The sequence below is a fragment of the Salminus brasiliensis genome, chromosome 23 (genome assembly GCF_030463535.1).
Source record: "Salminus brasiliensis chromosome 23, fSalBra1.hap2, whole genome shotgun sequence".
NCBI lineage: Eukaryota > Metazoa > Chordata > Actinopteri > Characiformes > Bryconidae > Salminus > Salminus brasiliensis.
In genome coordinates, this window is record NC_132900.1 from 13,955,299 (window position 1) to 13,973,483 (window position 18,185).

The following is an 18,185-nucleotide window of genomic DNA, read 5'->3' on the forward strand; positions in this document are numbered from 1 at the left end:
AGATCACTGTCATATCCTTTAATGTGCCCTTGTGAGCAGGAATGAACGCACCGTTAAAATGACACACACACATTTTCTTCATAATCCACAAGGCACTGCATTGTGCTGCTGTTATTTTCTGCATCTCTCTGATTGCTGGAAGTTGGAGGTTTTTCTGCTGCGTAGAAGGTGAGTCAGCATTAGCGCTGCATGACTCAGCAAAATCAGAGGCTTAGGACGTTCAGAACACAGCGCACGCACACACACACACACACACACACACACACACACACACACACACACACACACTCACAATCTTGCACATCATTAAGATATGGCCACCTGAGAGAGAGAGAGAGAGAGAGAGAGAGAGAGAGAGCATGTTGAAACATTGAGGACCAATTAATGAGCTAAAAGGCTGAAAGCGTGTTTCTGTGCCTGCAATGATTGTGATAAGTGGTTAAAGAGATTGCTGTCAGCGCCACTATATCAATCTAGTGTTCATGAGAACTGAGAGCTGGGCATTTTCCACCTGAAAGTGTTCATGTAACTTCAGCCAACAGCAAGCTAGCACTTGTTTGGCTGCTGTGTGCGAATAAAAAACCTCTACTGAATTGGGATCCTGGGATACTGACTTAAAGTCTAGTTTTAGAGTGAATGCAGGCTATGGCAATTCACAGCACATAACTGCTTAGATTCATGATTTTCCGCTATATTTAGCATTATCATAAAAAATATTATGTATGGACCGGACATTCATTTGACATCAGAAAGGTGTGGGAGTCAAAATGTTGGCTTAACGTCAAGTTCCAGTGTTAGACAGACACTGAATTTTGATTGGAGTTGCAATTCACGTCAAACCCCAGTGTTGACATCGGCGTCATCAGTTAGACATCAAAGTTGGATAGCTGTCAAAAAGCAAAGTTGACAGGGTTGACATCAAGCTCCAACGTTAGGAGATGTTGAATGTTGGTTGGAAATGAAAGTCAGATATCTGACAAAATCCAACGTCAAACAAAGGTATTGAAATTTGATTGGATTGTAAGATTTCTGTTGGCATGAGTTTTTTGTTTTCCCCAGTCACATTGAGAAATGAACATACTGTGGAACTTGGATAAGGTAATATCAAGGTTGGACAGATGTCAAGATCCAATGTCAGACTGATCCAACATTTGTATTGTAACCACAGAGAACAGTTAATAATGTAAAAATATTTGCATTTTTTATTTATGTCCAAAAAACTCTTCTATTATGTCAAAGTGACAACAGATTTCTATACATGTTGTAATGTTGATTAAATAAAAAATATAATGTAAAATAAGTGAATGCATAAATATGCACCCCGTTTTAACGTGACTGACAATCAATTGAGACTCGAACTGCACGCAGGTAAGCTCTAATTTACTAACTGTGAGAAATTCTTGTAAACACAAAAAGAGCCAAATTATACAGACAAACTATTACTAAAAGTACTAAAAGGGGAAAACATCCCATATTTTTACAGGCACTGTAATTGACTTGATTTGGGTTGTCATTGGTTTCATCTGAACATGTTTAAAGTATCTCTTTAAGCTATGTTTTTTAAGGAGGTGGGTTCACAAAACCTGAACCCTATATCATTTTCAAACCATGGGTTCCACTAAACTGTTTGGAAATTGGACCCAACATTTAGAGCCAGGTTATACATTTAAACTTTAAATGAATGTGGTTTAAGATTTTTTTTCTGCCACCCTGGGGTTGGGCATTCTGAGGCTGCTGTTTCTAACGTAGTCCTCTGGACACTCATTTATGGCATTTAGCTGACGCTCTTATCCAGAGCGACTTACAAGGTTACTCGTATTACAGAGGTGGGCCAATGTAGTGTTAGGAGTCTTGCCCAAGGACTCTGGTCTCCCACATGGTGTGGTAGCTCAGTGGCAGGTAGTGGTGTCTAGGTAGTGGTGTGGCATCTGTTGCGCCACACCAACCACTCCCATTTGAAAGGCTGCAGTAAGCAGTAAAACAGTTGCAGACATTTGTAGGGTCCATGCACATTTACTGTGTGTATTACGCTGTAACGTCCCTAAAGTTTTGGATGCAGTTCACAAAACAGACACACAAAAAAAACTGTGATAAACTGTGGACTGATTTCTTGCGGGTAGCAGCCAGGTTGTTCACAGATGGCCACTTTTCTGCTCTGCTATGTGGTTACTGGTTTTCACTAATACACCAAAATAGACATTAGACAACACATATGCAATTTAGTTGGGACAACAGTGATGAGACACAGCTTTGTGAAGGCAAGCTTACCCTTTCTGCCTTCTTGGTGAAATTCACTGTGACCTCATTTGTCCTCAACCTGTGGATACGTTTATAATTATTATGTTTATAAATATATTACCAACTGGTTGTAATAATTTGTGTTATTTAACACAATTGTTCTTTCTAATGCAGATGTCACGCCGTGACAGTGTGTCACAGTTTTGTTGGGCTGTAGTGTTTAATTGGGCTGTAGTGAGGGAATGGGCCAGTAACTGTTTTCATCTGGGCATTTTTTGGGTGTGATAGTGTGTGCGTGTGTGTTTGGGGGAGGAGGGGGGGCATAATTATTGTGTGTGTTTAACTGCAACAATTGAGCTATCCATTGTTATAATTTTCACTGGGTTACTATGTGTTTATCCTATTATCCCTAAGCTCCTGTGAGTGCAAAATGTTCCTAGTAATTATATGTGACTACACTTTGTATGTGTTGACACTTTGAGTTAAAACAACTACTAATGATCCACTGTGAGTTAAAACTGTTACTAATGATCCACGGTGAGTTAAAACTGTTACTAAAGATCCACTGTGAGTTAAAACTGTTACTAATGATCCACTGGGAGTTAAAACTGTTACTAAAGATCCACTGTGAGTTAAAATGTCTACTAATGATCCACTGGGAGTTAAAACATCTACTAATGATTCACTGGGAGTTAAAACGTCTACTAATGATTCACTGGGAGTTAAAATGTCTACTAATAATCTACTGGGAGTTAAAACATCTACTAATGATTCACTGGGAGTTAAAACGTCTACTAATGATTCACTGGGAGTTAAAACGTCTACTAATGATTCACTGGGAGTTAAAATGTCTACTAATAATCTACTGGGAGTTAAAACATCTACTAATGATTCACTGGGAGTTAAAATGTCTACTAATAATCTACTGGGAGTTAAACCTTCTACTAATAATCTACTGGGAGTTAAAACTGTTACTTAAGATCCACTTTGAGTTAAAACTGCTACTAATGATCCATGGTGAGTTAAAACTGTTACTAAAGATCCACTGAGAGTTAAAACTGTTACTAATGATCCACTGGGAGTTAGAACTTCTACTAATGATTCACTGTGAGTTAAAACTGTTACTAATGATCCACTGGGAGTTAGAACTTCTACTAATGATTCACTGGGAGTTAAAACTGTTACTAATGATCCACTGTGAGTTAAAACTGCTACTAATGATCCACGGTGAGTTAAAACTGTAACCAGTGATCCACTGTGTATTAGGGCTGTTACTAGTGATCCACGGTGCATTAAGACTGTTAGTAGTGATCCATTGTGCATTCGAACTGTAACTAGTGATCCACTGTGCATTAAGACTGTTACTAGTGATCCACTGTGCATTAGGACTGTTAGTAAAGATCCACTGTGCATTAGGGCTGTTACTAGTGATCCACTGTGCATTAAGACTGTTTGTAGTGATCCACTGTGCATTAGGGCTGTTACTAGTGATCCACTGTGCATTAGGACTGTTAGTAGTGATCCACTGTGCATTAGGACTGTTACTGGTTTCTGTGAGGTTGTTACCTGTGAGCTATGTGCATTTCTATTTTCTCTGGTTATACCGGAGCATTACTCTGCATTAAGACTTAAGCTCTTATTTGAGTAGTTTCTTCTCACAAGACCTTTTGAGCAGTTCTCTCTCATTGTCACTGGTTGACATCCCTTGGCATCTATTTGCATCAGAAAACAACTGGCCACAAGCTTTTAAAGAAGAGGTCGCTTATTCTACGTGCATTGTGGCTGCCTCCAACTGGATGCCATATACGTTAAGCAGAGGCAGTCCGAATATGTCAGGAATACGTCAGTGCTCTCTAACTAAGAATGAGGAGTCCTCCACTTTGAACCTCCATCTGACCTGCTCATCCAGCAGTCAAGGCTGGTGACCTGTTGACATGGCTCAAGCGAAGGGTCAAAGGAGCGCCACTATTCATACTCAGTTTCTTTTGTGTACACACATAGTTGTGTGCAGATTTAAACGTGTGTGAGGGAACTCCTCATTTTAGATGTGTCAGGGAGTTCCATTGGGGAACACACAGTTTTTTAATGGATTTGTGTCAAATCTTTACAACTTACCAACACACACACACACACACACACAATAAATAGACCTACAGAAATTATCCCAATTTACTAAATACTTAATAAAAGTAGTCTTACATTAACATACAGTAATCTAGGTTACAAATCTAGATACAAAGGTTTTTTTGACAGCTACAAAATAGACCTAAAGAAAAAATAACACACTCTATTTTTGAGAACTTGATGTATTACCATGTCCAATGCGCAACTTCTGAAAATCTAACCTATACTTTACTGTCAGATCTGTAGACTAAAACTCATTTTTCTTATCCATAAATGCTAATCAGTTGCCATCAGTTGGCCTGCTGTTTTGGATAGATATCTGATATTAGGGACCCATGTTACTCTGTGACTGTATAGGAAGAAATTTCTATACATTTGTGACCTGCAGTCATTTGGGAGCAGCTACCATTGCAAATATTACATCTCAAAGCAAACGTAAGAATTCTTTACTACAAAAACTGAAAAAATATCCTACCGGAACAACAGTGTAAACCGTGGTGAGCTTGTCTTGTGCTGTGCAGTGTGTTTGTGTATGCGTTTGTTTATAATTATTATTTTATTATTAACAAAATACATTTGATCAAATTGTGCCAAACACATACAGTTGAATACAAATAGAAGAACATATGTTTCATTGCTGATTCATCTGTAAACTCTAGACACTGTTCAGGTCCACCAGCAGCTAATCTGATTTACTCCAATGAAGAATTGATTACATTAAAGGCCTTCCCTAAAGAAAAGCCTTTAGAAATGCTTAGGCTTACTACTTCTCTGAAGACTGATTCTTACTGTGCCTTGCACTGTTAAAAGTAAAAAGCCCCTGGATGAGCTTTTGGAGATTATTCAGCTTGAAACTATGGAGGAACCTCTTAGTGTGCTTTGAGGAACCTTCAAGAAAACATTTCTTCTAAAAACTTTTTTGAAGGTTCCTGAAAGCATCTTAAGAGGTTTCTCCACAGATTGAAACTCTACAACCTCCAAAGGTTCATCAAGGAGCTTATACTTTTAACAGTACAGTAACACGTGACTTTCAATGAGTGCCTCAGGGAAAGAGCATGATTATGGTATCACAGTTAGGCTGTATACGAATTTGAGAATGTATGTGGTGCGATTTGATGACACTGCAATATCGCAGAATGCTGCAGTGGTTAGGTGACATTCACAAGGTCAACAAGTCCTGTTTTTACAGTAAACACCTTCATACTGGTGTGAAAAATTGTGCACTGCAGGTTGTGCTGTGCTGAACATTTACCCTTTCAAAAACGCCAGTATTCATTTGATACAAACGATGGAGTAGCTTTGACGTCCAGAAGTGTTGTCTAGGTGATGTATAGATGTACTCTGTTTACCCGCTAGGATTTGTACATAAAAGGTACATGAAGGAAAATGTGTAATGAAAGAGTCGTTGGACATGACTACTGGGGTGACATTGCAACACTGGTAAAAAGTAATTGGGCTCACAGTGACAGCTGTCTGTGTGTTGGCCTTGTCACTGGGAGATCCCATCTGTGGCTGGGAGTACAAGAGAGCATAACTGACCTTGCTCTCATTGGGTGGGGTCAATGCGAGTGTCCGTTAGCTGACGGAACTGACAGAATTGGAAGTTTTTGGGGTTAGTGGCACTTTAAGAAAAAACAGACAGGGTGGTGCTGGTGGGCAGAAATTGAATGAAAAATTTAATTTAAAAAATGAAATGAATATGATTTAACATAATGTTAAATAATAATAGCTAGTTTGATTGATCTCATAAACACTAAAACACTGTGCACTTAACATGAATATGTCTGAAATAAAATGACTCGTAAATGTGACATGAGTTGTAAATATTTACATAGCAAATGAAGTGTAAAAAGATTATTTTACTACATTTATTCACACTCTATAGACAAAAGTATTGGGACACCTGCTCATTTATTGTTTCTTGAAATCAAGGGGGGGAAAAAGATTTTGTTGGAATAACTCCCTCTTTCTACTAGATTTTGGAGCATTGCTGTGAGAATTTCATTGCATTCAGCAACAAGAGCCTTAGTGAGGTAAGAATGTTGCATGATCACCACCTCAGCTAATCATCCCCAACTTCACAACTCATCCCAAACTCATTCCAGAGACCACAGTTCCCCAGCTCAATTACACCCCTCTAGCCCACGCATGGCACTGGACATGGTGCCAATAGGTTCATGTCTATCTGCTGTATTAAAAATTTTGAATGTTTTTCATGATGATATAAAAGAACCGTTTAAAATGTGTATAGAACTACACAATAGGGCTTTAACGGTATGAGTATTTGTACTAAACTGAAGTGACCACACAGTGGACGAAGATTAATGAATGTAACGCAAAAAATTGTACAAATGTCCCACTTAAAGTTTAAGAGTGTGGCTATGGTACTCACTGCAGTGAAACGACTTAAACATTGTATTTCACAGACATTCTGACCTCTTCCATCTTATTTCATCTCACATAATGATGGCAGATCAGGCGAGAATGATATGTCAGTTTTGGTGGACGATGCTAACGTTTATGCTCTACTAGCTGTACCATCTACCTCAGAATTATACGACACTAGATGGAACAAACTGGAACTTTCACGACTGCCTGTTCCAAATCAGTGAAAAGAGACTTAGCCTCCAGCATTTGAGGTTTTTGTTGCTTTTTGCCATTGTATCGAACTCGGACTGAGCTGTGAGATCCCAACCTCAGTGCGTACCGATTTCTGACTTTTGTGTACAGTTCCACCCCAACTACACACGGACAGACGTTGGAGTCTGCCAATGCTCCTTTTTAAAATGAAGATTCTGACTGGGGCTAAGTTGGTGCCCTGCCCCCAGCTAATATAGATATTCTGACGTCTTTTCCATTGCAGGGCCAAATGGTTACTGCGGCCGCACCGTACCGTTCTGCGCCGGTACAGACCCATCAGATTCCTAATTCTGGACCAGTAGTAGAGTGTTTAGCAAAGGTAAAATTAGCTACCCCTGATTGTGTTGAGCTGTGCTAACGCTGCGGTACTTATGCTAGACAAGCCCAGCAGGGGAGCTGTGCTAACGTCGCCTTGGCAATGTCGGATGAGGCCTGTAGCCGACTCAAGTCAACTTTACTATGCTAAGCGCTAAAGCAAATTTGTCGCCACACTGATGATCAGTGCACTGGAAGAGCACTAAAATGAAACAACTACTTTTGTACTTAGAGACGGTCTAATTTTTTTCTGTATTGAAAATATGAAAAAAAAAAAAACTAGAATCTTGCAGCACAAAAGCGATGAAGCCAATCAGCGAATCCCTACACCATTAAGCTCTCCCACTGAATGGTTCCATTGCCCCAAGTACGGTTAGCTAACCGTGCTTAGAAAACCGGGCCGAGTACGTTCCTTGCCGAACCTTGTCCATGTCCAGAACCGTTCAGCCCTGCAGTGGAAAAAGCATTCGACTCTCTTATGTCCCTCCCCCAGCTAAAATAGCTTATTCTGATTGGTTCTGCCTCAGAGGTTGACCCTCTGTTGTCACACCTGATGTAGATGCATGTACACGTAGGCCAGTAGGGGCAGCGAGACCCGTTAAATCCTGTGAAATCCTGGACATTTGATGCATGTTTTTCGTAACAACGTCTTATGAGACGTATCAAATAGAAGTGCCGGTACCTCCCCACTTGGTACCGGCACTGGTACTGACGTTCATTTTGGTTGGAAGTTAAAGTCACATCCATCAAAAACCAACGTTGGGTTGACATCAAGCTCCAACGTTAGACAAATGTTGAATTTTGGTTACTAAACATCATGACTTAAAACCAGCAACGTCAGCGTGTATCAACGGCAGAATGTCACGTTGTGTAGATGTTGACATTATGAGGTTTAGCAGACGTTGGGTTTTGCTCCCCATTTGGCATCAATATGACATTGATGTGATGTTTGGAAGAGGTTGGATTTTGGTTACTTAATATCGCTTCAACTTCAACCCAACAAAAAAAATATCAACGTCAGCGGTTGTCAGTATTCTACGTCAAACCAAGGTTAGACGCCTGAATTCTGGTTACCCCACGTCACATCCTGTATTCAACCAGAGAACAACGTCTATCGACGTTGTTGGCCAGCTGGGTCTGAGCGTTTTCTCAAGAGTAACAGCAACCTACTGGCGCCTTTGTCACACTGACAGTTTCTTCCAGCATTTCCCACCAACACCTGATGGGGTCACCCTTGTCCCTTTCTCTTACTAACTCTCTCTCTCTCTCTCTCTCTCCCCCCCCCCCCTCTCTCTCTCTCTCTCTCTCTCTCTCTCCCCCTCTCTCTCTCTCTCTCTCTCTCTCTCTCTCTCTCTCTCTCCCCCCCCCCCTCTCTCTCTCTCTCTCCAACACACTTCCACTTCAAACCCGGATGGATGACTTCACCGTTCCGCCTGGGTTCCCTTTATGATCGCGGGATCTCCCACATCCCACGGCAGACACACACAAACACACACGCAGCGCGCGCGCAGAGCTCTCCTCGCTCCTGATCCTGCGCTTCTCCAGACTGACAGCAGCAGCTCACAGCGCACCATAACCAACAGCGCCAGACGCTCTACCACTCTCTCTCTCTCTCTCTCTCTCTCTCTTTCGCGCGCGCGCTACCACTCTTACGCGCCTTCAGTATCTCTCACTCACTCTCTCTCTCTCGAACCAGAGGATAAAGTGCGCGCGTCCGCTGTGAGCCGAGATCACCGTCAGTAGCAGCAGCAGCAGCAGCAGCAGCAGCAGCAGAGGAAGCAGCAGCCGCTTGCGAGTCCCCGTGCCATCATGTCCGAGGTCCTGCCGTACAGCGAGGGGAAGATGAGCGGTTACGGAGCGGACAACGACGTGAGCCAGATGTCCTTCAGCTGCGGGCTGCAGGACAGCAGCGCCTTCTTCGGCGCGGGGCAGGCGAAGAGACCCCCTAAACTTGGACAGATAGGCAGAGCCAAGAGAGGTAAGCGCACCACGGACGGCAGCTTCGGTTGCGCGCGCGCACGTACACCCATACACACACATACACACACACACACAGTCATGAACGACACAGGTAGTTTATAGGAACACACTGGATTGAGTATAAAGAATGCACATGCATTACCACGGCAGGTATGTGCATTTCTATAAAGCCTAGTCTTGTTGGAGAAGACAATGATTGTCATGCAAAAATTAATTTAGATACTCCTCTATTTGCCCATATTTCCATTACTATCCTCTTTTTCCTGTTTTCATTTTTAATGGGAAAAGGCTGTCAATTCTACCAAGAATATTTGCAGCCATGTCTATGAAGCTCATGCATATGTGTGAATGTGTATTGGAAAAGGGGCTAACCAGAAAATAAAGGGGGGAAATGACACACATATATATATATATATATATATATATATATATATATATATATATATATATATATATATATGTGTGTGTGTGTGTGTGTGTGTAATTGACCTTGAATGCAGCTTTAGTTATCTGTAAGTTCTTAAAATCCAGTCGGACTCCAGGTGACCGTGGAGTGCGCGCATTAGGTCATGCTGTTCTTTCTGGAAGCGTTATTGCGCACTTTCCAACCGTGCGCGCCTGCTCCTGCTCCTGCGAGAAGCACACAAACACACACACACACAGACACACACACACACAGTTCAAACTCCAAACTCCAGCTCTGCGGTCACCTGTGTTAACAGTGTGTGCTTCTGTCCACAGTGGTCATCGAGGACGACCGAATAGACGAGGTGCTGAAGGGGATGACGGACAAGTCGTCGCCAGGCGTCTAAAGCGTGCACGATGCCTTTTTTGCAGACATTGAAAACAAACAAACCAATTTTTTTTACCACCGATTCGAAGCACTTTGTCGGCTGTGCATGAAGGAGGACGGTGGAAGAGGAGGCTACGACGCACAGACAAAGGCGGCAAGAAGGGGAAGAAAGGAAGGGGGAGGAGGAGGAAGAGGAAGAGGAGGAGGAGGAGGGGGGGAAAGACTGGAGAGATGGCGAGAAGGACATTGATTTAGGGGGGGAGGCTCGCCAGTTATTGTACACAACGAAAGCCGATTGAAGGCATGGCTGAGCTGCTGAAGGCTACTGAAGCGGCTGGGTTCTGGAAACGGTTCCGGCCGGCGGCCTCTGCCCTCGTTTTTTCAAGATGGATGGACTTGCCATTACTTCACAAACCATCTTCTTCCAAGAGAAAAAAACACAAACAAACAAAATCGTAGGAAGCATCGACCTTTCAACCGGAGGACGGAGCACATCACAAGCTTTATGATATAATGTAGTTGTACAGAATCTCTAAAGACCTTGTCCTTATCCTGTAGCCTACACACGCTTCAAAACAAGAAAAAGACCTAACACGAGCTGCCCTGGCACGGCCGTACTCAAACGTAGAGAACCATTCCAACTGCTGCTAGAGCTCTTTTGTAAACACACAAAACACAAACACATACACACTCGCAGACCAAGACATTTGCAACTCCTGCGAATTTGATACGATTCAGTGTATGCAGGCCTACGCGAGGATGGTGCAATGTGAATAGAAATGTGTATTTGTTCTTATTTTTCCATTTCTGTCCATCGCCAGCCCGATTCGGCCCTTCCCAGAAAGGTCTACGATGTACAGCCTTCGCAGCCCATTTGTGTTGAAGTAGTCTATAGGTTATGCCTACCGATGTGGCGCTAACCCGGCGCAGTCGACTCACAGTCATACTCAACTTAGTCAATTTATTACGAGACTAGACTAAGCTGGCCTAACGCAATCAGCACACTGCACATGCAATCACGTCGAATTCGGTTCAGACCGTTCGATTTTATCTTTCGGAAAGAACAACGGTTTCCGATTTTTCCATCTCTTTGCATGAACTTCTTCTACTCCGGTGCCAACACAGGTGCCTCTATGAACCTTACCACCCCGGCACGCTTCTTCTTTCTTTTTCTTTTGTTTTTCTTTTCATTTTTCCAAACAAAGTCATATTTGTATTTTTGTATCTAAATATTTGTTATTTCAGATATATGCTAGTATATCATCTTACGATACATCAGCAACCTGGTTGTTTGTACCTCGAGAAGGATCCTCAGAAGGGGACGAGAGGACTCGTCCGATATCAGGCGCAGGGGATGTTTCTTTTTCTCGCTCTTTTCTCTTTCTTTTAAAGGGACTTACTGAATGTGCTTGGGATTTTTTTGCACACATCAATGTTATACTACTATTTACTGAGAAATCGTATACTGTGACTTGAGCTTCGTCGATGAATTTGTTAGGAAAAAAATGGCGATTTTAGACTCTACTGCACTGTTTACGAGTATCCTCAAATAACGTGGTTATTTGACGAGTTCTGAACATAATGGCTATGTTTTTTTTGTTATTTTGTACCATTCTTTTAAAAAGAAAATTGATTATGGTTTGTTGTGCATGAAACCTTAATATTTTTCAACAATGGAGCGTCGTTTTATGAAGCAAAAATGAAAAAAAAATGTAATGACATTCTGAGAATGATTCATTGTATATTATGATGCCATTTTCACTGTACTTGGTGAATTAATAAATGGTGGGAAAACACGAGAACGTCGACTTTTGCTGGTCATTACTTTTGCTCGAATGATGGATCTTGGCATAGGCAGGCACTTGCACCAGGGAGTGTGTAGCTTGTATAATAATTACACCAGGGGGATGAGAGCACTTGGACTAGTGGGGCACACAGGTGCTCTGTTCCAGTTCCCATACACATCTGGGGCTTCCTCAACAAATCAGGCTCTGCTCAGGTGTTTGGGGGGCTGGAATTAAAAACCAACATGAGACTGGACTCATAACACCTGTTTCAGGCCTCTGGTTACCTTCATGATCAAGGCCATGACTTAACCATGCTATTGTGTGAACTTACACACCGCCTTCAGCCTTCAGTCTGCAATGCAGAAACCATATGCCCTACAGCAGGGGTCATCGATTCTAGCTCTGGAGGGCAGATTTCCAGAACAGCTGAGATCTCTGCTCAAACACTCCAACGAAGCATGCTCATAATTAACTGATGAGTTGGGTCAAACTCAGCTGAACCTTCCTCCAAGACTTAAAGTGATGACCCGTCTCTACAGAGACATTTGAAGACACAACTTCTCTGTAGAATAGTGTGGAGTGAAATATGATTAGGTTCAGGTGAGGACGCAATTGAGAAACAAGTCCCACAGTACCAGTTCATAGTAGTTAATGGATTTCAAGCCTATAGACCCATGTTCTCCAACTCTTCTTAGAGAGCTACCTTCCTGCAGGTTTAACTCAAGCCCAAATCTAACACACTCCATTCAACCAAGAAAGATTAAGGCAGTAATTGGATTAGGTGGACCACTGCTGTAGATCATATGATCTAAAGGCCATGCCACACTCACTTAACAAATACCAACAACACAGTGTTGCTGATACTGTTCCACAATAAGAACTAAGGCACCAGATCTGAGGAACCAGTGTGAACGGTAAGGGGACATTCTGGAACAATATGAGTTGGAGGAGAACATTGTAGAAAAGTTTGAATGAGCGTGTGAATGAGGGGACAATATTCTAGAAAATATGGCTGTTTTGGGAAACGCTATGTGTTCTCTTAACATTTCTTCAATGGTTCTTCAGCAAAAGAACTGGTTACATTTAGAACCCTGCAAGCTAAAATGATCATTTTAATGCTTAAATGGTTCTTTGCTTTGTTAAATGGTTATCCTCTATTATGTAGACCCTCTTATGTACATATAAAAAAAATGATTCAACAACATGGCTTCTCACTCCAGATTAAAATAATCAGGTAATTATGAAGCTTTTCATGAGCTTGGCCAAGTGGAATGGCCAAATACAGAACTGTGCCATTCAGAAGTACTGCAGGACTGAGCTTGAGAGGCACAGGCCTAAACCACCATCTGGATTCCATGCAGCTTCTCCTTGAATTTGAGTCAACTTTGAACAAAAAAACCCAAAGTTAAGTGATTCATTTCACTCCAAATGCTAATGCAAGGTAAAGGCTCCATGAGTTGACTTAACTCATTTCAAAGAAAAGCTTAACTTCGTCCGCTGCGTGTACTGTGGAGAGCAAAGATCTTAAAAAAAACAAAAAAAACAATGCAGGATCTAGTATGTTCTCTACTCCCTAACTCACCTGCGCATTAGCTGTAGAGTTAACTAATTGGTGGTATATACTGTATACTGGCCCTGGCAGTCTGATCGCCTGTTAGTTGAGCGCTGTGTTGCTCCGTGTCTTACAGAAACTCGGATTACACCAGAAGATTACTGCCACCCCCATAGGCCACAGTAACAACCACAACCCAAGTAAAGGAGGCATTGCTACCATTCACATGAAGTCTCTACCAGCCAACATGCTCAGGGTGGGCTAGGCTCTGAGTGGATTTGTACATACAAAATTCTTGGCACCCACTTTGGCTTTCCAAATAGGTCCCATTTAGACTCCATATGCAGTGTGCAACCCAGATGGGACCAATGTTTAACCCCTCCTTGACCTATCACTGACCCTGGTGGGCATCTATATGTGGGGCCAAGGTGGAACACACAGGACGAACCCTTCTGGTTCAGAGTTGGGCTTTCCATACAGGCCCCACATGGATACGTTAGTTGTGTAAACATTAATTTAAAAAAGGGAAATGTTTTTTTTAATCTTCTCTTTTGAAATTCTTTTCTTTAATGTTGCTGATCCAGCAACAAATAACTACTCATCTTCACTAATTACTATGTACAAACTGCCAGAGCCCTATTCTTACAGGAATTTGCTGGCGTCTTGTCAGACCTAGTGGCGAGTACTAATAAAGAAAGCTGATACAGAAATGTTAATGTTTACTTCTGAAAGCACACAGAATTCAGCCTGTATTTCTACCCTAACCTCTACTGGCTTTACTTCAAATATAATGGGGCTATATAGTTGGGATCTTTTATCCCACTCCAACAGATTGATTTATCACACTTTCTCCTCAAAACGGTTGGACAAACTTAATCCATTTCCTACAAGCTTACAAAAAATAAAAGTAACCAGGCAAAATTCAAGCCTCTTTTTACAGTAAGATTAACTAAAAAACTATCCGTAATTAAACCAATGATCATGAAACCTAATCTTGATCCATCTCCCCCATAACATGTAATGTTCCCGTCACTGGGAGTGTGAGGACTGATTCATTAGACACTGGGCCGGGTACCCATCTCTGATGCATTGGCTAGCAGATGCCCATGACAACCAGCTTCACACTGAGGTGATGTGCAGAGGAAGAGAGCCATCTACCCACCCGAAGAGACCAAGGCCAATTGTGCTCTCTCTGTCTCCGGCTGCTGAAGACAGGCAGAATGGGATTTGCACTATGAATCCTCGGGTCAAAGTGGCAGCACCTTACATTTAAATTTACAGCATTTAGCAGATGCTCTTATCCAGAGCGACTTACAAAAGTGCATCACTGTTTACTCAAGAATAACCTTAGCTAGCTAACCTTAGATAGCTTAGACACTACTAAACACAAGTTGATAAGGAGACCATAGTACTCTCCCCTTCTAATTTTCATTTATATCCAAATCTTGGAGAAATATGTTCATCCTTGCATAAGAAACAAATTCATGAACAATTTTGTCAGGATTTTGGACAGAGACAACACTAATAGTAAGATTAGTGTTGTCTATAAATAGTAAGTAAATGTTTTTTTATAAATCCTCTGACCATGGCTATGTATCTTTGCTTGTTTTGTTAGATCTTCCTGCAGCATTTGACAATATAGACCACACTACCCTAAACACTATGTGGTTAGCCTGTCTTGCCACACAGGTTGCTATCAGTTTGCAAATATAAGCGGTGAAGCACCTCTACATACAAAAGTATAATATGGTATCCCGCAAAGTTCGCAAAGTTCTTTTCTAGGACCTCTACTATTATTATATTATTATATACATTTCATATATATACTTAATAAGATAAAACACATCATGTCAAATAACCTCATCCTGCTAAACCCTGACAAGAGATCCTAGAAACAGACTAATTTCAAGCTTAATCTCGATAGCTTCTCAGTTGCACCAGGCACAACCGGGGGAAACCTTGTGTGTGAAATTCTGATTTGCCTTGTAATGAACATATATAGACAATATTACTAGAATAGCTTTTCCTCTTTCAAATATTGCTAAAATAAACACACAATTAACTCTTCCTTTAACTTGATTACAAAAATCTGCTTTGACATAGAGGCCAGCATTATATGAGATATAAAACAAGACAAGCTCTAACCGCTGAGCCACCAGTGACCTGGCTTTTTATTATTAGCCAGAATTATGAAAGTTACTTAAGGGGGGGGGGGGGGTAAAGCTCACAAGCTTTGGAATAATCCTTCAGTCATTCACAAGGTTTCTTACTCTCTGGGGGAATTTTTCTTGCCATTGTTGCATTGGCTTGCTTACTAGGGGCTCAGAACCAGATCTCTGTAAAGCTGCTTTGTAACAAGGCCTGTTTTTAAAAGTGCTAAATGAATAGGCCTAGGAATAGGAGAATCACCATTCAGAATGCTCTGTAGTGCTTGATTACTTTTAATACCTGTCTGGGAAATCAACCCACATGCCCACAGGTTTTTAAATACTTGTTCATCCATGCTTGTTCTGAAATTAAGGGAATTAATAGGGGATTTGTTCTCCTACCTGCAGTAATAGCCTCTACACATCCAGGAATTAAAACATTACTGTGAGGATCTGATTGTATTCAACCACAAGAGCGTTAGTGAGGTCTGGAACTTCTAGGCATCCCAATGTATTGGCTGGAGCTCCATTGCTTCAGAAAATGCAGTTGTACTTGTCTACAACTCACTGCTGGTGGAATTTTACCCAACATTTTATACCCCTCTATCCCACGCCTGGCATTGTTTACCTGCTCCAGAGTCATATTCTAATAGCAGTACTCCTGTACAGGGACTAGACAAGCTTTTGTGTGCATTTGCACATCCGTGTCAGCAATGTGTGCAACTTAAAGTAGCCAAATGCATTTATTAGCAGGAATGTCCACAAACATTTAGACATATAGTGTGGACATACAGTGTATACTCCCTAATGTCCCCATCCACTCTTCCCTCCGTACTGACCTTTCACCACCTGGAATAACCAGCCTGCTGACCACCAGCAGCACCTGTTCAGCTCACACTTTTTCCCACATACACGCAGGCCCTCTTGTTTTGAGACGTCTTGCTGATTCACCGTGCAACCCTGAGCCATACCAGCATAGCCTTGATCTGTTCTAACCTTGTTTGTGTAACCTGACTCTGAGTCTGTTTTGCCCTCTGGTTTTTGACCATTGCCTGTCTGGTAAAGCCTACCCAGGTTTGTTCCTACTCTTCTGTGCAAGATTAAAAACTATGGCTTTGCATTCAGTTGCATACCTGGTCTTTTACTCCTATACTATATAAAACAAGGACAAACCAATCTAATGAAGATAGCTGTCTTCAAGCTTTAGCTTTAGTCTGCTTTAGAGCTTTCCATTGAATTTATATCTATGGAAGCTGAATTGTAAAAATGAACTGTTTTAAATCCATTTACATTTTCTGTGATTTCACAAAAGCAAAGCATTACATCTGTCTGCCTATTCCACCTACAACAGTTCAGCTCCACCCATTCAATTCAAGATTATAAGGGCTGTTTAAGGCGAGGGCTGCTTGTTGAATGAGGCACAATACAGATAGGCCTCTGTACAAAGTTCATTAACATTGTAGTCCTATGCAAACGTTTGGACCCCCCTTTTCAAATGACATGTTTTGTTGATTTTGACATGAAAATACGAGAATTCCACAGAAAAACAAACTAAAATAAAGCATAAAACACATTACTAAAATGTAATATATATTATATTATATTATGTATATACAAAATATATCAAATTAAATATAACATCATAACAGCATAAGATGTGCCCTTAGCTCTGTACAGTGCAGACATGTATTCTCTGTAGAGATTCTGTACTACTTGTTTGCTTAGAAAATCAACAAAACATGTCATTTAACCAAAGTTGCCGAAACTCTTGCATACGTTTGGGAGGTGATTCTATTAAATGTTTGTGGACAACCCCTTCTAATGAATGCATTCAGCTTCTTTAAGTTGCAGCCATTGCGGATGTAGATATGCTATGCAAGCTGATCTAGTCCCTGTAGAGAAGTACTTCCATTAGAATATGACTCTCTGGAGCAGATCAACATTCTCCAGAGAGCACCTTGCCAATAATGCCAGGCGTGGGCTAGAGGGGTATAAAGCCCTTAGCATTGAGCTGTGGAGCAGTGGAACTGTGTTCACTGGAATGATGGTGTGGAATGATACTTTTGGGATGAGTTGAGGAGTTGGGGATGCTTTTGTCACTGAATGCAATCAAATCCTGCAATGCTGCAGAATCTAGTAGAGAGCCTTCTTCTCTGGACAGTAGAGACAGTTACTCCAACTTTTTTTTTCCAGAAGAAACAATGAATAACCAGGTGTCCCAATACTTCTGTCCACATAGTGTTTGTCAGATCAGGTTCAGAGGTATAAAGAACAGAGCAATAGGAGAAAAAAGTTGGTGATGTTGGAGATCATTGCATAAAAGGCACTCTTCACTTCACTCAGCCTGACCTCCATCCAGAGCACCACGACTAATGCCATCGACCCCTTCACCCCCCCACACACACACACCCCCAACACACATACACAGACCTACTCCTCTTATCTCTCTGCTACACACACACTCTCCCTGCTGGCAAGTCTTATGTAAGAAAGGAGATAAATGAGAGAGATCCATCACAATTGACTCATACACTTCTGTCCAAAAAAGTCTCTCTTGCCTGCTCTAGGAACCTTTCTCTTTCTCTCTCAGTAAAAAAGGAACACTCCAT

The 18,185-nt window shown here is 41.5% G+C and overlaps 1 protein-coding gene across 1 annotated transcript; it reads left to right on the plus strand.

The window, feature by feature from the left end:
* The first annotated feature begins 8,747 nt into the window (after nucleotides 1-8,747).
* Nucleotides 8,748-11,892, plus strand: camk2n2a (calcium/calmodulin-dependent protein kinase II inhibitor 2a). The gene is made up of 2 exons (XM_072668687.1): nucleotides 8,748-9,295; nucleotides 10,039-11,892. Exons 1-2 carry the CDS (start codon nucleotides 9,127-9,129, stop codon nucleotides 10,107-10,109), a joined length of 240 nt encoding a protein of 79 aa, XP_072524788.1. The 5' UTR covers nucleotides 8,748-9,126; the 3' UTR covers nucleotides 10,110-11,892.
* Nucleotides 11,893-18,185: the final 6,293 nt, after the last annotated feature.